General features: G+C 44.2%; 1 protein-coding gene across 29 annotated transcripts in view; it reads left to right on the top strand.

Moving 5' to 3' along the window:
• Nucleotides 1-15,243: 15,243 nt before the first annotated feature.
• The window catches only part of KALRN (kalirin RhoGEF kinase), a 641,465-nt gene continuing 639,270 nt past the window's right edge, over nucleotides 15,244-17,438 (top strand). For 22 of the 29 annotated variants that reach the window (XM_023623615.2, XM_023623614.2, XM_070243658.1 and 19 more), the window contains exon 1: nucleotides 16,256-16,461. In XM_023623615.2, the coding sequence (XP_023479383.2) occupies nucleotides 16,389-16,461 (73 nt within the window). In that variant the 5' untranslated portion in view covers nucleotides 16,256-16,388. Of the gene's footprint in view, nucleotides 15,331-16,021; nucleotides 16,462-17,438 lie in introns of those variants that run through there. The other 7 variants (XM_023623616.2, XM_023623611.2, XM_070243672.1 and 4 more) reach the window with 5 other exon arrangements.

Here is a 17,438-nt window from a genome sequence, read left to right as displayed (position 1 = left end):
TTGCTCAGGGAGCCAAGGGAACTCACTGGCAGGGAGGGCTGGGGTGGGTGATAGATAGCTGCATGGGTGGGAATGCCTTGAGCCATGGGGGTGACACATCCCCATGTTTACACCAGAGGGTGCAATGACTCCGTGGCTGAGAGGGGCTGGCTGGAGTCTGGAGTTTCCAGAGAAAGTGTCCATTCCAGGCAAAGCAACAAAATTCCTAGGCAGCTAGGTTTAGGAGAAGCTGTTTTGAGCGACATGGAAAATAGGTTCAGGGCACAAAGTGGGCACACACTCTTTGTCATATTCTCCCAATGCTGGGAAGAGCCAACATTCTTCCCCTTGCCAATAATTATTCTCATCAGCCTCCGCATCTTTCCTCTCAGGTTCCCTCCCCGTCAAACCAGTGTGGGTGTAGGGAACATGAACTCATTTTAATATCAGCCTGAACCAGACATCACTGGGAAGGAAATCAGAGAAGCTATTCCAAAGTCAAGTAAAAATAACTTTTGTAAGTACGTACTCTAAGATTCTACTTATATGAAACCCTGAAAAAGACAAATTTAATCCATAGTGACAGAAAGCAGATTAGTGGTTGCCTGAGGCCAAGGCAGGGGAAGTTCATTGACCAAGATGGGGCACAAGAGAACTTTTGGGATGCTGAAAATGTGCTTTGTCTCAATTATAGTGATGGTTGCACAGGTCTATAAAACTGCAGAAACTCATTAAAATGTACAATTAAAATGAGTGTAAATTATGCCTTGATTTAAAAAAATCTATCTGCGGTGCAGCCACATTGCTCTCCCTGTCTGTTAGTATGGAGAACTGAGCATAAATCTTAGGATGCTTCCCAATCCGTGAATGGTTGTTCAACCAGTCTGTATCATGTATCCATATGGGGCATGGATAACCCAAAGCTGTAGAGAAACACCTAATCAGTTATAATTAACTTTGGAATGCTTTCTGCCCGTTTACATTCCCTGAGTACAACCTGACTGACAGGAGCAAGAGGGAGCAGGCAGCCAAGAAATGCCGTAGGCGAAGCCAGATTAAACAATTACCAGAGAGAGACAACAAAAGGGTGACTGACCACCCAGATGATAAAGAATTGTTGACTTTGTAATGTGAACTCTGCATTGTATAAAAGGGCGAAGGGATTGGTGAGGTGGAGCAGTTGCTCATTAGAGATCAAACCAACCACACTGAATACTCTTGGCATCTGGGTAACAGGGGGTCTTCACCAACTCCATCTTTTCCACATCTCTAATTAAATTTTTGATATTGCTTAAGTCGGGCACAGTGCCCTACTCATTCTGACATCCAAATATCCATTTTAAATTTGGCCAGGCTCACCCAGAGGATGATGTAAATAGATCAAGGATGGAGTTAAGATTTAGGACATTGGATTTTGTCCTTGCTGTGTGACCTTCTGAAAAATCACTTAGTTTATTTATTTGTTCACTTATTCATTTATTCAATAAAATTTTCGGGCATCTGATAGAAATCATGCAGTTTGCAAGACACTGGGGATCCATGGCTCTAGGCTTAGCTTTCCTCATTTGTAAATGCTTGTTCTGGGATCCCTGCTCCATTCTGCCACTGTACCGATGGACGGCATGGGTAGTGGTGTGGTCAGGCCCTGAGACCCTCAACACTGTGCCTCAATGATAATGCTGCCTAGGAGGTATAACAAAGATACGACTCCCTAACTTCTCTGGTCTGAATCTTTCCAAAGGGTAATTCTAGGCCACTTAAAGTATCTTTGCCATAAAAAGTTCCATGGAAATGAAATTAAGCATTTTAGTTTTGTTTGTTGAAAAATGTCCTTAAAAAAACCTTCTAAAGCAGTTTTAAAATTAATTCCTTATTCCTTCAAAGCACAAACTCACATACAGTTATAAATTAAGTTAACATTTGATCTCACACAGGGCAGTAGACCAAGGCTTTTGTCCAGCCTTTCACTCTGATTTGCGGTGTTCTCTGTCCCACCCTCCCCCTCCCCAAGTAAAATTTAGAAGTCAACAGACACAAAATTGCTTCTCTTCTTGAAGTCCTTCTCACACGAATCTGCAAGCATACAAGGTCTGTTATGTTTCAGATCGTCTAATCAACTCTCAAAAGAGTCTGATAGAGTTGGATTCAAATTCTACTCTGCCCATTTATAATATGTGACCTGGGGAAAATTCCATAAACTTTCTGAGCTTCACTTTCTTCGTCTGGAAGTGGGACTAACAATATCTACTTTGAACTATTGTACAGTTTAAATAAGTTAGTGGATATAAAGATACCTAGATTGGTGTCTAGGCAATCATAGAAAAGCAGCTGGTAGTGGTTATTAAAGCCCAGCAAAAATGAAGTCTGGGGACTGCAGAGAAAAAGCCCACTATAGAGGAAGAAATATTCCACTGACTCTTGGAATAGAGAAACCAGGAGCTTCAGCCTTTTTCAAGTGGGTGGCTACTGTAGGGGGATAGGACCTTCAGATTATTAAGTTCAGAAATACGTATTATCTGTCTGGGAGAAAGGTTGACACTCTAAGAGGGGAAATAAGTCATCCACTTGCCCTTGACCCAAGAATAGGAGAGTTTTTCTCTTTAACCCAGCATCCAGCTATGGGGGCATATGGAACAATGATGGAGAAAAAGTCATGCCCCAGCTCACTTTTGCTGTCCACACCAGCAGATGCCACAGTCAGATTACTTCTACATTCTCCCAGCAAAGGTTGACATCTCCTGGCCCTTTCCAAAGAAGGCTTTGTTCCACCCAACAGGTCAAAATCAGTGTCACAGAGAGGGCTGAGAACCTGAAGATAGAGTGTGCGTGCTGATCCAAGCACAACAGACAACTGGCTCAGGCTGTGATTCAAGTTGGTTGGAATTCACAGCCGGCAGAACAATGACCACATTCATGCACTGAACGTCTGCATACTCTCCGATTCCAAAGTCCTTCATCTTCCCTCCACACAGTCAGCCAGCTGTGCTGAGAGATTTGTGGCGTTAGCACCTGGAAGTGTAGGATGAACTTGATTACTTGTAATAAAATCTAACATGAATGACTTGAAAATATAGGCAGAGGATGCAAACCTATTTGTAATTACTAGGAGTCTCCAAATAGAAGAAGAGCACTAGATTATAGAGCTCCACATGAGCAGAGGCTATATGTATCCCTTAAAAAACTGCTTTATACCCAGCATCAAGCACACAGCTTCTTGGGTAACCAATCGTCTTGGTTTGCCTGGAACTCTCTGGTTTTAGCACTGAAAAGTCCTGCATCTCAGGAAACCCCTCAGTGACGGGCAAACTGGAATGACTGGTCACTCTAGGCTTGGCGCATACGAGGTGCTCAAACAATTTTTGTCAAACAAAAGAAATAAATCAAATAAGCAGTAGAAGTGTAACTGGAATTAAAGTGCAATAAGTTGGATTAACTGCTGTAGGTCGGAATCTACCTCTGGCAGATACTAAATTGAAGTTGAGTTTGGCGACACCAGCATACTGTCTTGACAGTAGATAGGCCCAATTTTGGGCTTTAAATGTCATCTCATTTTTGTCCCTTCTTTTGACCTTAGTTTATACATCTGGGCCATTAGTCAGCAACAGGCTGCACAGTTTCAAAACTGTCAAAACATGACTAGAATTTCTGAAGTCTATTTTCCCATTTGGTAACTTTCCCATCCTATCTACACGGAAGCCAGGTGTTTTAATAGGATCCATAATACACACTTGGGAAGGGAAGAGCATCTCACCAATCAAAGTAACTCAACAATCCTTTACTGAGTGACTGCTCTGGGCAATGTGCTGGGAGCTGCAGGGCATTCAAAATGAGTGAAATAGGATCCTTGCCCTTAGCAGCTCTCAGTCTAGTGGGGTATGTGTGAATAAACACACATAAATATTTATGACGTGAAGCAGCCATGTTATTTTAATGATTCTAATTGTGCCCTATGTGACTGTGGGAGAGAGGGAGATCAATTTTGAAACATTATAGAAGGCCTTCTTGAAGGAGATGGGATTTAAGGTGGGCTTTGAAGGAAGCCTAGGACTTCAAAAACTACTATGGAGTGGGAAGAGAGAGATTTTCCAGGCAGAAGGAAGACTATGGATATAACGATTAGTAGCGTTAGGCTACTCATTACATAAACCTGACTCTAGGGCCTTAACTAAATGGAGGCATATTATTCTCAGATAACAAGAAGTCCAAGACCAATGCAGCAGCTCCAAGATGTCATCAGTGTCCCAGGCTCCTTTTCTCCTTCTGCTCTAACAGCCTTAGCTTGTGGCGGCTTTGTTGCCTCATGCCTCCAAGATGGCTGCTCCACCTCAAGCCTCCTGTTTGTGGAGCAGGCAGGAAAAAGAAGAAAGAGAGGAAGGCAGGAAAGGAGAACAGAGAAAGGAGAAAGGCACGTGGGAGGGAAAGGCAGGGCCTGTGTGAGGAGGGGAAATACTTCCCCAACTCACTAGCGGACTTTCTGTGAGTCATGTCTCATGACAAGAAACGGTTACATGGCCACTCCCAGCTGCAAAGGAGTCGAGAAAGGTGAGCACTTCAGCTGGACACTTTGCCTTCCTGAGTAATATTGCAGTTCCCTTAGTAAGGAGGCATGGGAGAATGGATTTTGGGTAGGTAACCAGCAGTGTCTGTGTCTTTGAGTGGAAGCTAGGGATGGGGACAGGACAAGGTTTGCTGGATAAATGAGAGTGAAAAGTAGAATCTTGTTCCTGGGATGGAGTGTGTGTGTGTGTGTGTGTGTGTGTGTGTGTGTGTAGGCAGGACAAGAGAGAGTGGGATGGTGACATCAGCTATGGGGAGTAGTAATCTGAAGAAGATAAGTTTGGAAAAATGTGAGCCAAATGCAGGAGACGTGGCTTTTACCTGGCTTTTTAATTTCTCTGCAGAATCTCCAGAACAGCCTACATGACTCTGTTTTACATTTCATGAGATGGCATTCATGCTTCACTCCCAGCCTTTCTCTTTCTCAGTCTTGTGTTATCAAGCACCTTGGATAGAGGTATAAAAAACATTGCTTTCAAACTTGTACCCTCACGTCAATATCAGAAGAAGATAATGGAAACATTTAAACCATTTTCCTTCCCTAAATTCACTGTTATCCATATATTTCAATTTTATATTATTTATTATTATTATTCACATATTATATTGATCCGTTCCTTTAGTTCCCTTGGGCACCATATAATATCAACGTTTCACCATGAAACTATTGTGATTTTAGTATTGCTAAATACTAATCAGAAAATAATATGTATATAAGGAAACGCAGCTCTTATAGATTTCTGCTTAGTATTTAGCAATGCTAAAATCATATTTCACACACACATACATATATATATATTTCTCATTTATAGCTGTCTTTTTGAGAATCAGATTTGTTCTTTAGCTTTGGGATTTCTTTTGTATTGTGGTGCAGTTTTGCTGGGTCATTCTCTAAGATACAGCTCTGAATAATTTTCCCATTGCTTGGCTCCAGGCTTGGTTTCTTTCAGAATAATAGTTTCTGAAGATAACTTTAAGCATAAATAGCTGAAGAACTATGAAGAGCTTACTAGCATTAGAGGAAGTTATGACGTTGTTATTACTCCAAGTCAGGGGTTAGCAAACCTTTTTTTTTGTAAAGGGCCAGATAGTAAATATTGTTGACTTTGCAGGCCATGTGGTCTCTGTCACAACTACTCAACTCTGCTGTTGTAGCACAAAAGCAGCCACAGATGCTAAGTCAACCAATGGTCATGGCTATGTTCCAATAAAACTTTATTTACATGCTCCCTTCTCTACAGCTGGAAGAGATTCTCTCCCTTTCTCTACATCTCTTTCCATCTCTCTTTCTGTCTCTCCTTCTCTCCTATTTTGTTGTCTTCTTATCGCCATCTTTTGGCTTTATTTCTTTCCTGTCCTAACCTCTTTGTTTCTCACTTTCTTTCCATGTCTTAGTCCTTTCTTGTCACTTGCTGAAAGACATGTCCCGGAGGGATGCTTGGCAGATCCTCCTAGCTTCTTGAGATGGCATCAGAGAGGAAACTTTACTCTTCCTTAGTGACACAGACAGTCTCCTAGGCTGACTGGATTATGTGTCTGGTCACTTCTTAAGCACATGTAACTCTTCTTGGGTAGCTACATATTCTTTAGTTTATTAGCTGTGGAATTCCTTCTGGCTTCCTTGGACCAGACCTTCTGGCTTCCATCTTTGAGATGACTAAAGGGGTCTTTCTCTTAAAACGTCAGTGGAAACTGAGGTATATTTGAGTGTTCTTTAGTCTTTTTGAGTGCTCCCATCTCTTCAACTTAGGCAAGGCTGAGAGGGAGCATGGGTATAGAATCTATGAGGTCAGCTTCCTTAGGCTCTGGAGGAAAGCCATATTACTTTACCTGCTGCAGACTGCCTCATTCAGCCAGGTATTTTGGCCACCACGTGCTTCCCCCAAAGACAGGATGAGAGGGAATGGGTTTCAGTTGCAGCAGGAAAGATTAAGAGTAGAGGTCAGGAAGAACTTTGGTTCTGTCACAACTGTATATCAAGCAAGGCCAAGACCAGGGGATGTTTTGGTGTTCCCTTGGAATTGTTAAAAGAACAGGACAGATTACTTCCTATGCTCACTCTAAACAGAAAATAGTGTGACAAAGGAAACAGCTTTGTGTTAGAAATTTCCTGTGCAGTATGAGTTGAGGGCTGGGAATCAAGATTGGAGGCCCAAATATCTTCTACCAGCTTCCTCTATGCAGACAAACTCTCAGGATGCTGGCTGACCACTGCAAGAGGGAAGGCCACCCCCGTTCCAGTTTCTGGGTGATGCTGATAGCTTTCCAGCTTCAGAATTTTCTATCCCTCTCTTTTTCTCTCAGTTGTGTCCAACTCTGCATAGCTAGCTCCCATTTGAAAAACAAAATGAAACAAACATTTGGAAACTTGACCATCCTGTCTAGCTACTGTCTTATTTTCTTTTTTCACTGCCAAAACTTCAGGAATAGATAATTCAGCTCTGCTGATTCTGTTCTGTCACCACACACGGGCTCCTGTCCTGTCTACAGTCAGGTTCTACCCTCCCTTTTGCTCTCTCACCACATACTCTTTCCTACAATTGAGTTCCACCCTCCTCTTTCTCTCTCAAAGGCTGCTTGTAACCTACCACTTACCCAAACCCTGTCTCCATGTCCCAGAACTCGCTGCCCCTCACTTCTCTGTGGCGACTGACATTTTTGACTGGTCTGATTCCTGACATCCTCTTGTCTCTTGTCTCCATGGCTAACATGTTCCTGTAACTTGTCTGTCTCTCCAGCCTATATTTTCTCTCAGGTATTGGCTTTACTTCCCCACCTTGCTTGGGGAAGTCGGTTGGCAAGTTATTGTAGAAATTCAAGATTACAGAGCTGAAGGCTGGGCTAAGATGGCCTTTTAGGGAAAGGGGGCAACGAATGACATTTCAAAGGAAAACTTTGGCTTAATGACAGCATGGATGCAGGAAGTAGAGGAGGTGGAGGAGCCGAGCAAGTCTTCCAGGATTCTAGTCTGTGAAACTGGAATAGTGAAGTCAGGAAAGTCGGGAAGAGGTGCTGGTTCTAAGGCAAATTTGATTTGAGTAGAAAGCAGGGTATACAAGTGGATAATATATCTAATGAGGAAAGTTAATGGAGGTGGATAGAAAATCTTTGATCTTATTTGCTCTTGCTGCTACATCTAGCTCCTAGCTCCTTAGTATTTCCAGCTCCCAAGCCCTCCCAGGCCCCGTGCTGACAGTCCTAATTGCCAGGTGGACATTACCATCTGGATGCCCATCATTGCTTCAGACTCCTCAGGTACGAGGAAATGTGTTCCAGGGAAGCAGCATGGAAAACTGGCCTAGGAGTCACGAGTTCTAAGGTCTGCTGCGTGACTGTGGGTAAGTCACTTTCTCTCCAGTTTACAGCTTTCTCACTGATGAAATGAGAGCTTAGATTAAGTAATATCTTACTTCATCACTTTCCCATCTTTCCCCAGATTGGTTTCTCTCCTAGATTTTTTTCTTGTTAGTCATGCCGCCATTCTCTCAATTACCCAGTCCTTAGAGGTGTCTTGAACTGTTCTTCACCAACTCTCCCTCTTTCCTGCCCACAGCTTTTCCACTCCACAACACGTGCTATTGCTTTTTCCTTCTTGTTGATTTCCACAGCTTTCCATTTCAGTCCCGCAGCCACACCCTCCTTGAGGTGCTTACTGCCTCGCTCCTAGACTATTTCTATGGACTCCAAGCTCCTCCTCAGTGTTCTGGGCACATGTACCTCCCTAAATTCTTCCTCCATCCTTTCCCATCCTGTGCCCTTCCTCCTTAAATCTTTAAAGAGGGGTCAAGTGAAGGGGGTTGTCAAGATTACTTGAGAGTTTTTCCTAAATACTTGTACCTGAACATCTCTCCACCTTCCTCCACCCTGGTATTCTTGCGTGCCATGTAAAAAAGATTCCCCAGATGACAATTCTCTTTCTCCTCATTATAAAGAATCCATGTTATGAAAATTTAAATATTTAAATACAACGTATATATTTTATAGACCATGAAAATCGCATATAGTCCCCCTCAAGATAACTGCTATTTCCTTGTAAGCAGATATAACTTTATCACATTATCATTTTTAAAAAATTGTATTTCTTTACTGCTTTTGTTTTTGCAGGGAAAGATTGGCCCTGAGCTGACATCTGTTGCCAATCTTCCTCATTTATTTCCTCCCCAAAGCCCCAGTGCATGGTTGTATACCCTAGTTGTAAGTTATTCCAGCTCTTCTATGTGAGCCGCTGCCACAGAATGGCAACTGACGGATGGGTTGAGTGGTTCTCAGACTGGGAAGTGAACCCGGACACTGAAGTGGTGAGAGCCGAACTTTAACCCGTAGGCCATCAGGACTGGCTGATTCTTTTTTTTTAAAAAATTATTATTATTTTTTAAAATAGTTTTGTTGAGGTATAGTTGACATTTGATAAACTGCACTTTAAAGTGCACAATTTAATCAGCTTTGACATAAGCATACACCTATGAAACCATCGCCACAATCAAGAGCATACCCATCGCCTCCAAAAGTTTCATTGTTCCCCTTGTCATCCCACCCTCTTGCCCCTCCTCTCCCAGTCTCCCTGTTCTAGTCATCTCCAGACAACCACTGATCTGCTTTCTGTCAGTATAGATTACTTTGCATTTCCTAGAGTTTTATATAAATGGAATAATTTAGTGTGTGCTCTTTTCTTGTCTGACTTCTTTCACTCATAATTATTTTGAGGTTCATTCATGTATTGTTGGTGTACCAATAATTCATTCCTTTTTATGACTGAGTACTATTCCATCATATGTATATATCGTAACTTGTTTATCCTATGATTTGTTGATGGGTCTCTGTATGCTTCTAGTTTTTCACTATGATAAATAAAGCTACTATAAGCATTTGTGTATAAGTCTTTGCATGGATATGTGCTTTTATTTCTCTTGGGTAAATACCAAGAATGACTGAGTCATATAGTATGTGCATGCTTAACTATTTAAGAAACTGCCAAACTGTCTTCTGAAGTGGTTGTGCCATTTTACATTCCCACCTGAAGTGTAGGAGAGTTCAAGTTGTTCCCTGTCTTCACCAACACTTGATATGAACAAGTCTTTTTAATTTTAGACATTCTAATAGATCGTGATATCTCGCTGTGGTTTTAACTTGCATTTCCCTAACGACTAATGATGTTGAGCAGATTTTCAAGTGCTTATTTGCCATTCTATATAACTGTTAAGGTGAGAGTCTGTTCAAATCTTTTGCCCAATTTTTAAAAATTGAGCTGTTTTCTTGTTTTGAAAGTTTGAGAGTTCTTTATGTATTCTGGACATAATCCTTGCTCAAATATGTGAGTCTCAAATATTTTCTCCCAATGGCTTGTCTTTTCATTGTCTTAACAATGTCTTTTGAAGAGCTGAACTTAATTTTGATAAAGTCAAGTTTATCATTTTTCTTCTTTTAGAGATTCTGCTTTAAATGTCAAATCTAAGAAATCTTTGCCTACCCTAAGGTCACAAAGATTTTCTTCAGTGTCTTCTGGAAATTTTATAGCTTTAGTTTTTACCTTTAGGTCTATGATCCATTTTGTGTTAATTTTTGTATATCGTGCAAGATATTGATCTAAGTTCACTTTCTTTTGCATATGGATATTATGATAGGCAGAATAATGCCCTTCCCCAAAGATATCTACATCTTGGTTCCCAGAACCTGTGGATATGTTAGGTTACATGGCAAATGGGAATTAAGGTTTCAGATGGAATTAACGTTGCTAATCAGATGACCTTAAAATAAGGAGATTATCCTAGATTGATCTAGGTGGGCCCAATGAAATCATAAGGGCCCTTAAAACTAGGAAGGCGGACTGAAGAGGGAATCAGAGAGATGGCAGTGTGAAAAGGACTTGGTCCATATCGTTGGTTTTGAAGATGGAGGAAGGAGGACACAAGCCAAAAAATGCAGGTGGCTTCTAGAAGATGGAAAAAGCAAGGAAATAGATTCTCCTTTAGAGCCTCTAGAAAGAATATGTATCACAGCTAACACTTTGATTTTAGCCCAGGAAGACTCATTTTGGACCTTTGACTTCCAGAATTATAAGATAATAAAATTTGTTTTGTTTTAAGCCACTAAGTTTGTGGTAATTTGTTATAGCAGCCATAGAAAACTAATACAGATTTTCAGTTGTTCAAGCACATTTTAGAGACTATCCTTTTTACACTGAATTCCCTTTGATCTTTATTGAAAATCAGTTGACCATAAATGTGTGAGTCTGTTTCTGGACTCCATTCTATTCCGTTGATCCATCTGTCTATCATTACACCAACACCACATTGTCTTGATTACTGTAACTTTATCATAAGTCTTGAAATTGGATAGTGTAAGTCCTCCAACTTTCTTCTTTGTTAGTTGTTTTGGCTTTTCAGGTTCTTTGCATTGAATCAGCTTGTCAATATCTGCAAAAAAACCTTCTTGGATCTTGACTGGGATTGCACTGAATTCACTGGATCAATTTGGGGAAAACTGATGTCTTAAGCATTTGAGTCTTCTGATCCGTGACACAGTACATCTCTCCATTTACTTAAGTCTTTAATTTCTTTCAGCAATGTATTGTAGTTTACAATGTATGAGTCTTGCATATCTTTAATCAGATTTAGCCTTCATATTTTATGTTTTTCTAAGATAATGTAAATAGTGATTTTTTAAACTTTTACATTTCCAAATCTTCATTGCTAGTGTATATAAATACAAATTTTTTTATGTTGGTCTTGTATCCTGAAGTCTTGCTAAACACATGATTAGTTCTAGAGGCATTCTTGATAGATTTCATGGAATTTTCTAAATAGACAATCATGTTGTCTATGAATACAGTTCTACCTCTTCCTCTACAATTTGGATGCCTGTAATCTCTTTTTCTTGTCTTACCGTATTGGTTGGAATATCCAATACAGTGTTGAATAGGAGTGAGAGTGGACATTCTTGCTTTATTCTGAACTTAGAGGAAAAGCGTTCAGTCTGTCATGATTAGGTGTGGAATTAGCTTTGGTTTTTTTGTAAATGCACTTCATCAGGTTGAAGAAGTTCCCTCCATTCCTAGTTTGCCGAGAGTTTTGATCAGAAATGGATGTTGTATTTTGTCAAATGCTTTTCCTGCATCTATTGAGATGATCATATTTTTTTTAATATCACATTAATTTTCTATGGCTGCTGTAACAAAGTACCACAAACTGGGTGTCTTGAACAACAGAAATTTATTCTGTTACAGTTCTAAAGGCTAGAGGTCCAAAATCACCGTGTCAGCAGGGCCATTCTCCTTCTGAGACTCTGGGTAGACTCTTTCCTTGCTTCTTCCTGGTTTCTGGTGGTAGCCGTTAATTCTTGGTGTTCCTAGGCTCGCAGCTGCCTCACCCCAGTCTCCGCCTCTGTCATCACATGGTGTTTTCCCTGTGTGTCTCTGTCTTCACATGGAGTTTTCCCCTGCTTATATGGACACCAGTCATGTTGGATTAGGGCCCATGCTAATGACCTCATCCAAAATTGATTACATCCTTAGAGACCTTATTTCCAAATAAGGTCACATTCATGGGTACCGGGGATTAGGACTTAAATAAATCTTTCTGGGACACACTTCAACCCATGACATATGGTAAATTACATTGATAGCTTTTCAAATGTCAAATTAACCTCGCATCCTTGAGATAAACCCACTTGGTCATAATGTATTATCCTTTTTATGTATTATTGGATTTGATTTGCTAAGATTTTATTAAGAATTTTGCCTCTATGTTTATGAAGGATAGTGGCCTGTGGCTTTTCTTTTTTCTTCTCTTAATTGGTCTTTGTTTAGTTTTGGCATCAGAGTAATGCTGGCCTCATAAAAAGAGTTAGGAAATATTCCCTCTTCTTCACTTTCCTGGAAGAGTGAGTGGGGGATTGGCATTATTTCGTCCTTAAATGTTACATAGAACTCACCAATGAAGCCATTTGAGTCTTGAGTTTTCTTTGTGGGAAGCTTTTAAGTTACAAATTTAATTTCTTTAATCAATATATGACTAAGTTATCTATTTCTTCTTGAATATGCTTTAGTAGTTTATGTCTTTCACGGAATTTGTCCATTTTATAGCATAAAATTGTTCATAACATTCCTTTATTATTCTTTTTACATTTCTCTAATCTATTTTCCTTCCTGTTGTTAGTACCATCAGGTAGATTTTGATTGTACGGCAGAGCAGAACCCTGTCTGGTCTTTTTGCACCATCCTCTCACTTTTCGGTACTATATCAGATAATGCTCCACTGCTATTCAGAGGATTTTCATGGACAATTTCTTGGAAGTGGGTGGCTGTGTCCTTCTTCCTAGTCTGTCTAGTCTGGAAGCTCCACTGTAACCTGTCCACCAGGGGTGACCCTGCTGGTATTTGAAATGCCAGTGGCATAGCTTTCAGCATCACAGTAACATGCAGCTGACACAGTCTGACAACTGATAGTGAAGGTGGTGTGGTTCCCTGATGGAAAAAAGGCGGTTGGTGGTGAGAGCACCAAATGTAGACCACCAGGGTTCCTCTCATTCCTGATGGTAGTAATTTGATTCTTCTCTCTTGTTTCCTTATTTCGGTCTGGCTAGAGGGTCATCAATTTTATTGATCTTCTCAAAGAACCCACTTTTGGTTTCATTGATTTTTCTCTTTTGTTCTTCTGTTGTCTATTTCCTTGCTTTCTGCTCTGGTCTTCTAAATTTCTGTTCTGCTTTGGGTTTCATTTGCTCTTAAGGTAGAACAGAAGATCATTGATTTGAGACCTTTCTTTTCAAAATAGGTATTTTAGTACTCTAAATTTCCCTCTAAGTACTGCTTTGGCTATATCCACAGATTCTTATGTGATGTGTTTTCATTTTTATTCACTTTAAAATTCTTTCTAACATTCTCTTTGAGTTCTTTGAACATGGATTATTTAGAAGCATGTCATTTAGTTTCCAAATATTTGGGGGATTTTCCATATATTTGTTATTGATCTCTAATTTAACTCTCTTGTGCTCAAAGAACATACTTTGCAGGATTTAAAAAAACAACAACTGAAGTATAATTTGCATACCACTTTGCATGGTGTAAATCCTTTTAAATTTATTGAGATTTGTTTTATGGTTTAGCATACAGTTTATCTCCATAAATGTTACCTGTGCTCTTGAAAAAATGTGTATCTATTGTTATTGAGTGGAGTGTTCTATAAATGTCAGTGAGGTAAAGTTAGCTGATAGCACTGTTTAAGGCTTCCATATTCCTCCTGATCATCTATCGATTATTGAGTGACACAGATATTAAAATCTCTGACTATAATTATGAATTTGTTGATTTCTCGTTGTAATCCTATCAGTTTTGCTTCATATATTTTGAAACTCTCTTATTAAATGCAAAAACTTTTCGGATTGTTATGTCCAACTGATGAATTGAAATGTCCCTCTTTATCCCTGGTGATAGTCTTTGCTCTGAAATCTTCTTTGTCTGATATTAATACAGCTATGAGCATTTAACATTTTAATAGAACTCACGAAATTTCCTCTCAAAACTCGGTGTCATTATATAAGGTTTTCCCCTGTTCTGGTCCACATTTATTGGTATTTTGAACATGTTTCTTCTAAATTTGTGATGAGTTAGTACCCTTGCTAGGTCTCGGGCTCTCTATCTGCACAATGGTGGCAGTTAGCAGCTCTGCCATCGTGTGTGTGTGTGTGTGTGTGTGTGTGTGTGTTTGAGAGAGAGAGAGAGAGAGATTGAGAGTGCAGGCCCCTGTTTAGGTATGGAGTTAAGGGGAAACAAAATAAGGCAGTTCAAGATATCAGGGCCAGATGAATTACATCTCCTGGCAGTGAACTTGTGATCTCAGAGTCACTATTAATAATTTTTAAGAAATGGAGTCTGATAGACATACCCACGATTGGAGACAGGCAACTGTACTTATTCTTTTAATGGGTAGGGAACCCCCCCGCCCACCATTTGTGACATTCAGTAAAGAAAGTGATGAGTACAGGGAGCCAGAAAGGGTTCACTAAAAACTTATTTATTCTATGTGCTGTTAGTTACCCAGTTGGTAGATCTGGAAAGGTCCCCAGGTGCTTTGACCCAGAGAGAGGTGGAACCAAGTAGATTATTAGAGACAAACAGATGTGGGAGCTGCTGGCAGGTAGCACACCATCAACTTTAGACGAGGACTTGGTTTTCCTCTTAGGTGTGTTTTAACACATTAGGTCAGGCCACAGCATCTCCATCAGCCTGGCTGAGACAGCAGCAACACCTCCCAACACACCACATTAAGTACTCAGGTCTAAAGAGCCTCTGTTTTGTAGGCTCTGCAGTCACTAGAACTATAAACAGAATACTGGCTAATTATTGTTTAATTATTGCTTAAAAACCAATTGGCACAATACAATCACTGCATTAATTACCCCATACAGCATCTGCTTTCTTTTTAGCCGTCATCCCCATTCCTCCCCAGCTCCTCTCCCCACTTTAATTGAAATTCAGCTTGCTGTAACACCTCCTTTCTCCTGGCCAACTGGATCTCTCCATTCACAGGAGGGAGAAGAACAAAACAGAGAAGGCCCCGGGGATTAGGGAGTTTTGACAGCCGTCCAAGAGGAGCGCTGAGATAGGGGCCAAGTAGGAGGCAGGACGGAGACAAACGAGAGAGAAGAGAGTGACAGAGGGAGGGAGAGACAGGCAGGGACTCATCGCAAGAGGAAGGAACTGGACAAAGAATCAGAGACGGGTAGAGATGTTTAAGGGGCGCTGAAAAGGGGGGAAAGAAGAGAAAAGCTAAACAAGAGAAGAACTAAGGAGAGATGGTGAGGAAAATGCGAGGGGCTCAGGAGGGGAGGAAGAGAGTAGAGAGCTTGTCAGGAAGGATGGGAAAAAAGTCCAGCCTCTAGGGACAGGTCAGCCCAGCTTGGGGACCGGTCGGGAGAGGAGACGGGCAGGCGGCTTGGGGTTCGCCCTCACACACCTTGGCGCGGGGTGGGGCGGAGGAGGTGGCCGCCGGGCCGGAGCGCGGTCCGCGCGGGGGAAGCGGCTGAGCGCGCGGCGAGCCCGGCGTGCGCCCCGCGGCCGGACTCGCGCGGCGGCCCCGCCCTCTCGGCCGCCTCCTTCGCCGGGCTTTTCCTGCGGGGCTCAGGAAGCCGGCCTAGCGCGGCGGCGAACAATAGCTCGGGCCGCCCTCGGCTCCCGGGGAGGCGCGCGGGGCCGCGGGGAGGGAAGTGCGCGCGCGCGCCGGGAGCTCGCGGCCAGTCCCGGCCCGGGCCGGAGCTTCATTCAGTTCAGCTCGGCGCTGCCCGGGTCATTGTTGGCCGGGACCGAGGCGCGGGAGCCGGGGGAGGAGCTGGGGAGGCGGCGGCGGCGGCCGAGGGAGCCAGAGGGGGAGCCAGAGAGCGAGGGAGGGAGCGAGCGAGCGAGCGAGCGAGGGAGGGAGGAGGAGGTAGAGAGCCAGGGAGGGTGGGAGGGAGGAGGAAAAATAAAGAGGAGAGCCGAGCAGGGCTGAACAATAGAGACGGGCAGACGGGCGAGGAGGAGAGCCAGCTGCCGCTGCTGGCGGAGAGCGGGCGCGCAGGCAGCCCGGATCCCGGCCCCGGGCCCCGGCCCCGGCCAGACAGCAGGCGGCCAGCGCCCCCGGGGAAGGGGTACCATGGGGGAGCCGGCGGCAGGCGCCCCCAGCCCGCCGCGCGCCTCCGCCTGAGCGAGGCTCGGCGTCCTCTGCCCCAGCCCCGCCGCCCGGCCGCCCGGTCGCCCAGCCCCGGGTCCGCCTGGTCTGCGGCCGCTGCGCCCTGAGCCCTCTGCCCATCGGGCGCCCCGCAGCCCTCGGCCCCGGGCTTCGCCGGACCCCGGCTGCCCGCGGACGCCCGCCCCAGTCATGAACCCCCCGGAGGGGGCAGCAGAGGAAGGAGGAGCAGCCGACTCGGACGTGGACGCCTTTTTCCGGACAGGTAAGCCCGGCAGGGCGCGGGGGCCGTGGGTGGGCCGCTGGCGTGGACGCGGCGTCTCGGACAAGTTTGGGGAAGGAGGGCTGTGGCCCGGGCGAGCGTGCTGGGGGGCAGTCCCCCTCGTCGTCGAGGCTGGAGTTGCTGAGATTCTTGTTGTTATGGCAATGCTGGTGGCGTTTTGGGGAGGGGTGGGGGCTGGGAGCTCGGCGCCCCTCGGCATTCACCCCACTTGCGGGAGTCTGTAGGGGAGGCGGGAGGCGGTCCCCTCGGGCCGCTCCTCCCGGAGCGCGGGGATGGGGCGATGTTGGATCACTTTGCAGCGCGCCGCTCCGGCTACCGGCGTCCCTGGCCCCTCCCTCGGCTCCCCTCTTCCCCCAGCGCTGTCAGCCGGGCTCTGGCCCCTGGGTTGGCACGCCTTCTCGGGCCGAGGACCCCGGGCCCTGATGTGCAAAGAGGGGCAGTGGGGACTGGGAGTCGCGCAGGCTGCAGACTGACAGTCAGGAGCGGGGCGGACCCAGGACGGTCATGCCTGGTGCGTGCGGGGAGCCCGCGTCCCGGACTTGAGAGGCAGACCGGGCTCGGAGGGCAGTGGGCGCCTCAGACCTCCTCCTTGTCCTCCTCTTCTCCAGTTCTGGAACGGATGAGCTTTTCATAAGAATCACTCATTCCTGGAAGTGTGAGTTAGCATCCCCCTCATACACACCCACTGAATCTTTGCTTGCCTGTGGTATGTAGAGCGCACAGATCTGTCTTTCCAGCTGTTTGCAGTCCCTGCCACCTCCCATCCCCCAGGTCTATAGCTCCTCCTGTTCCCTGGCTACACAGCCCCCTCCCCAGAACAGACACCGACCACCCCCCTCTCACCACCTGTGGCCCTGCTTCTCTGATGGCCAGGGATTCCTCTTCTCCCTTTTACCTGTGGCTTCCACCAACTTGGTAGGTAGAGCTGCTCATCTCCCGTGTCTGGAACCATTTTGTCC

The sequence above is a fragment of the Equus caballus genome, chromosome 19, assembly GCF_041296265.1.
Source record: "Equus caballus isolate H_3958 breed thoroughbred chromosome 19, TB-T2T, whole genome shotgun sequence".
Taxonomy (NCBI): Eukaryota; Metazoa; Chordata; class Mammalia; order Perissodactyla; family Equidae; genus Equus; species Equus caballus.
Note: the sequence above shows the minus strand (reverse complement) of the source record. Positions and strands in the feature narration are given on the sequence as shown.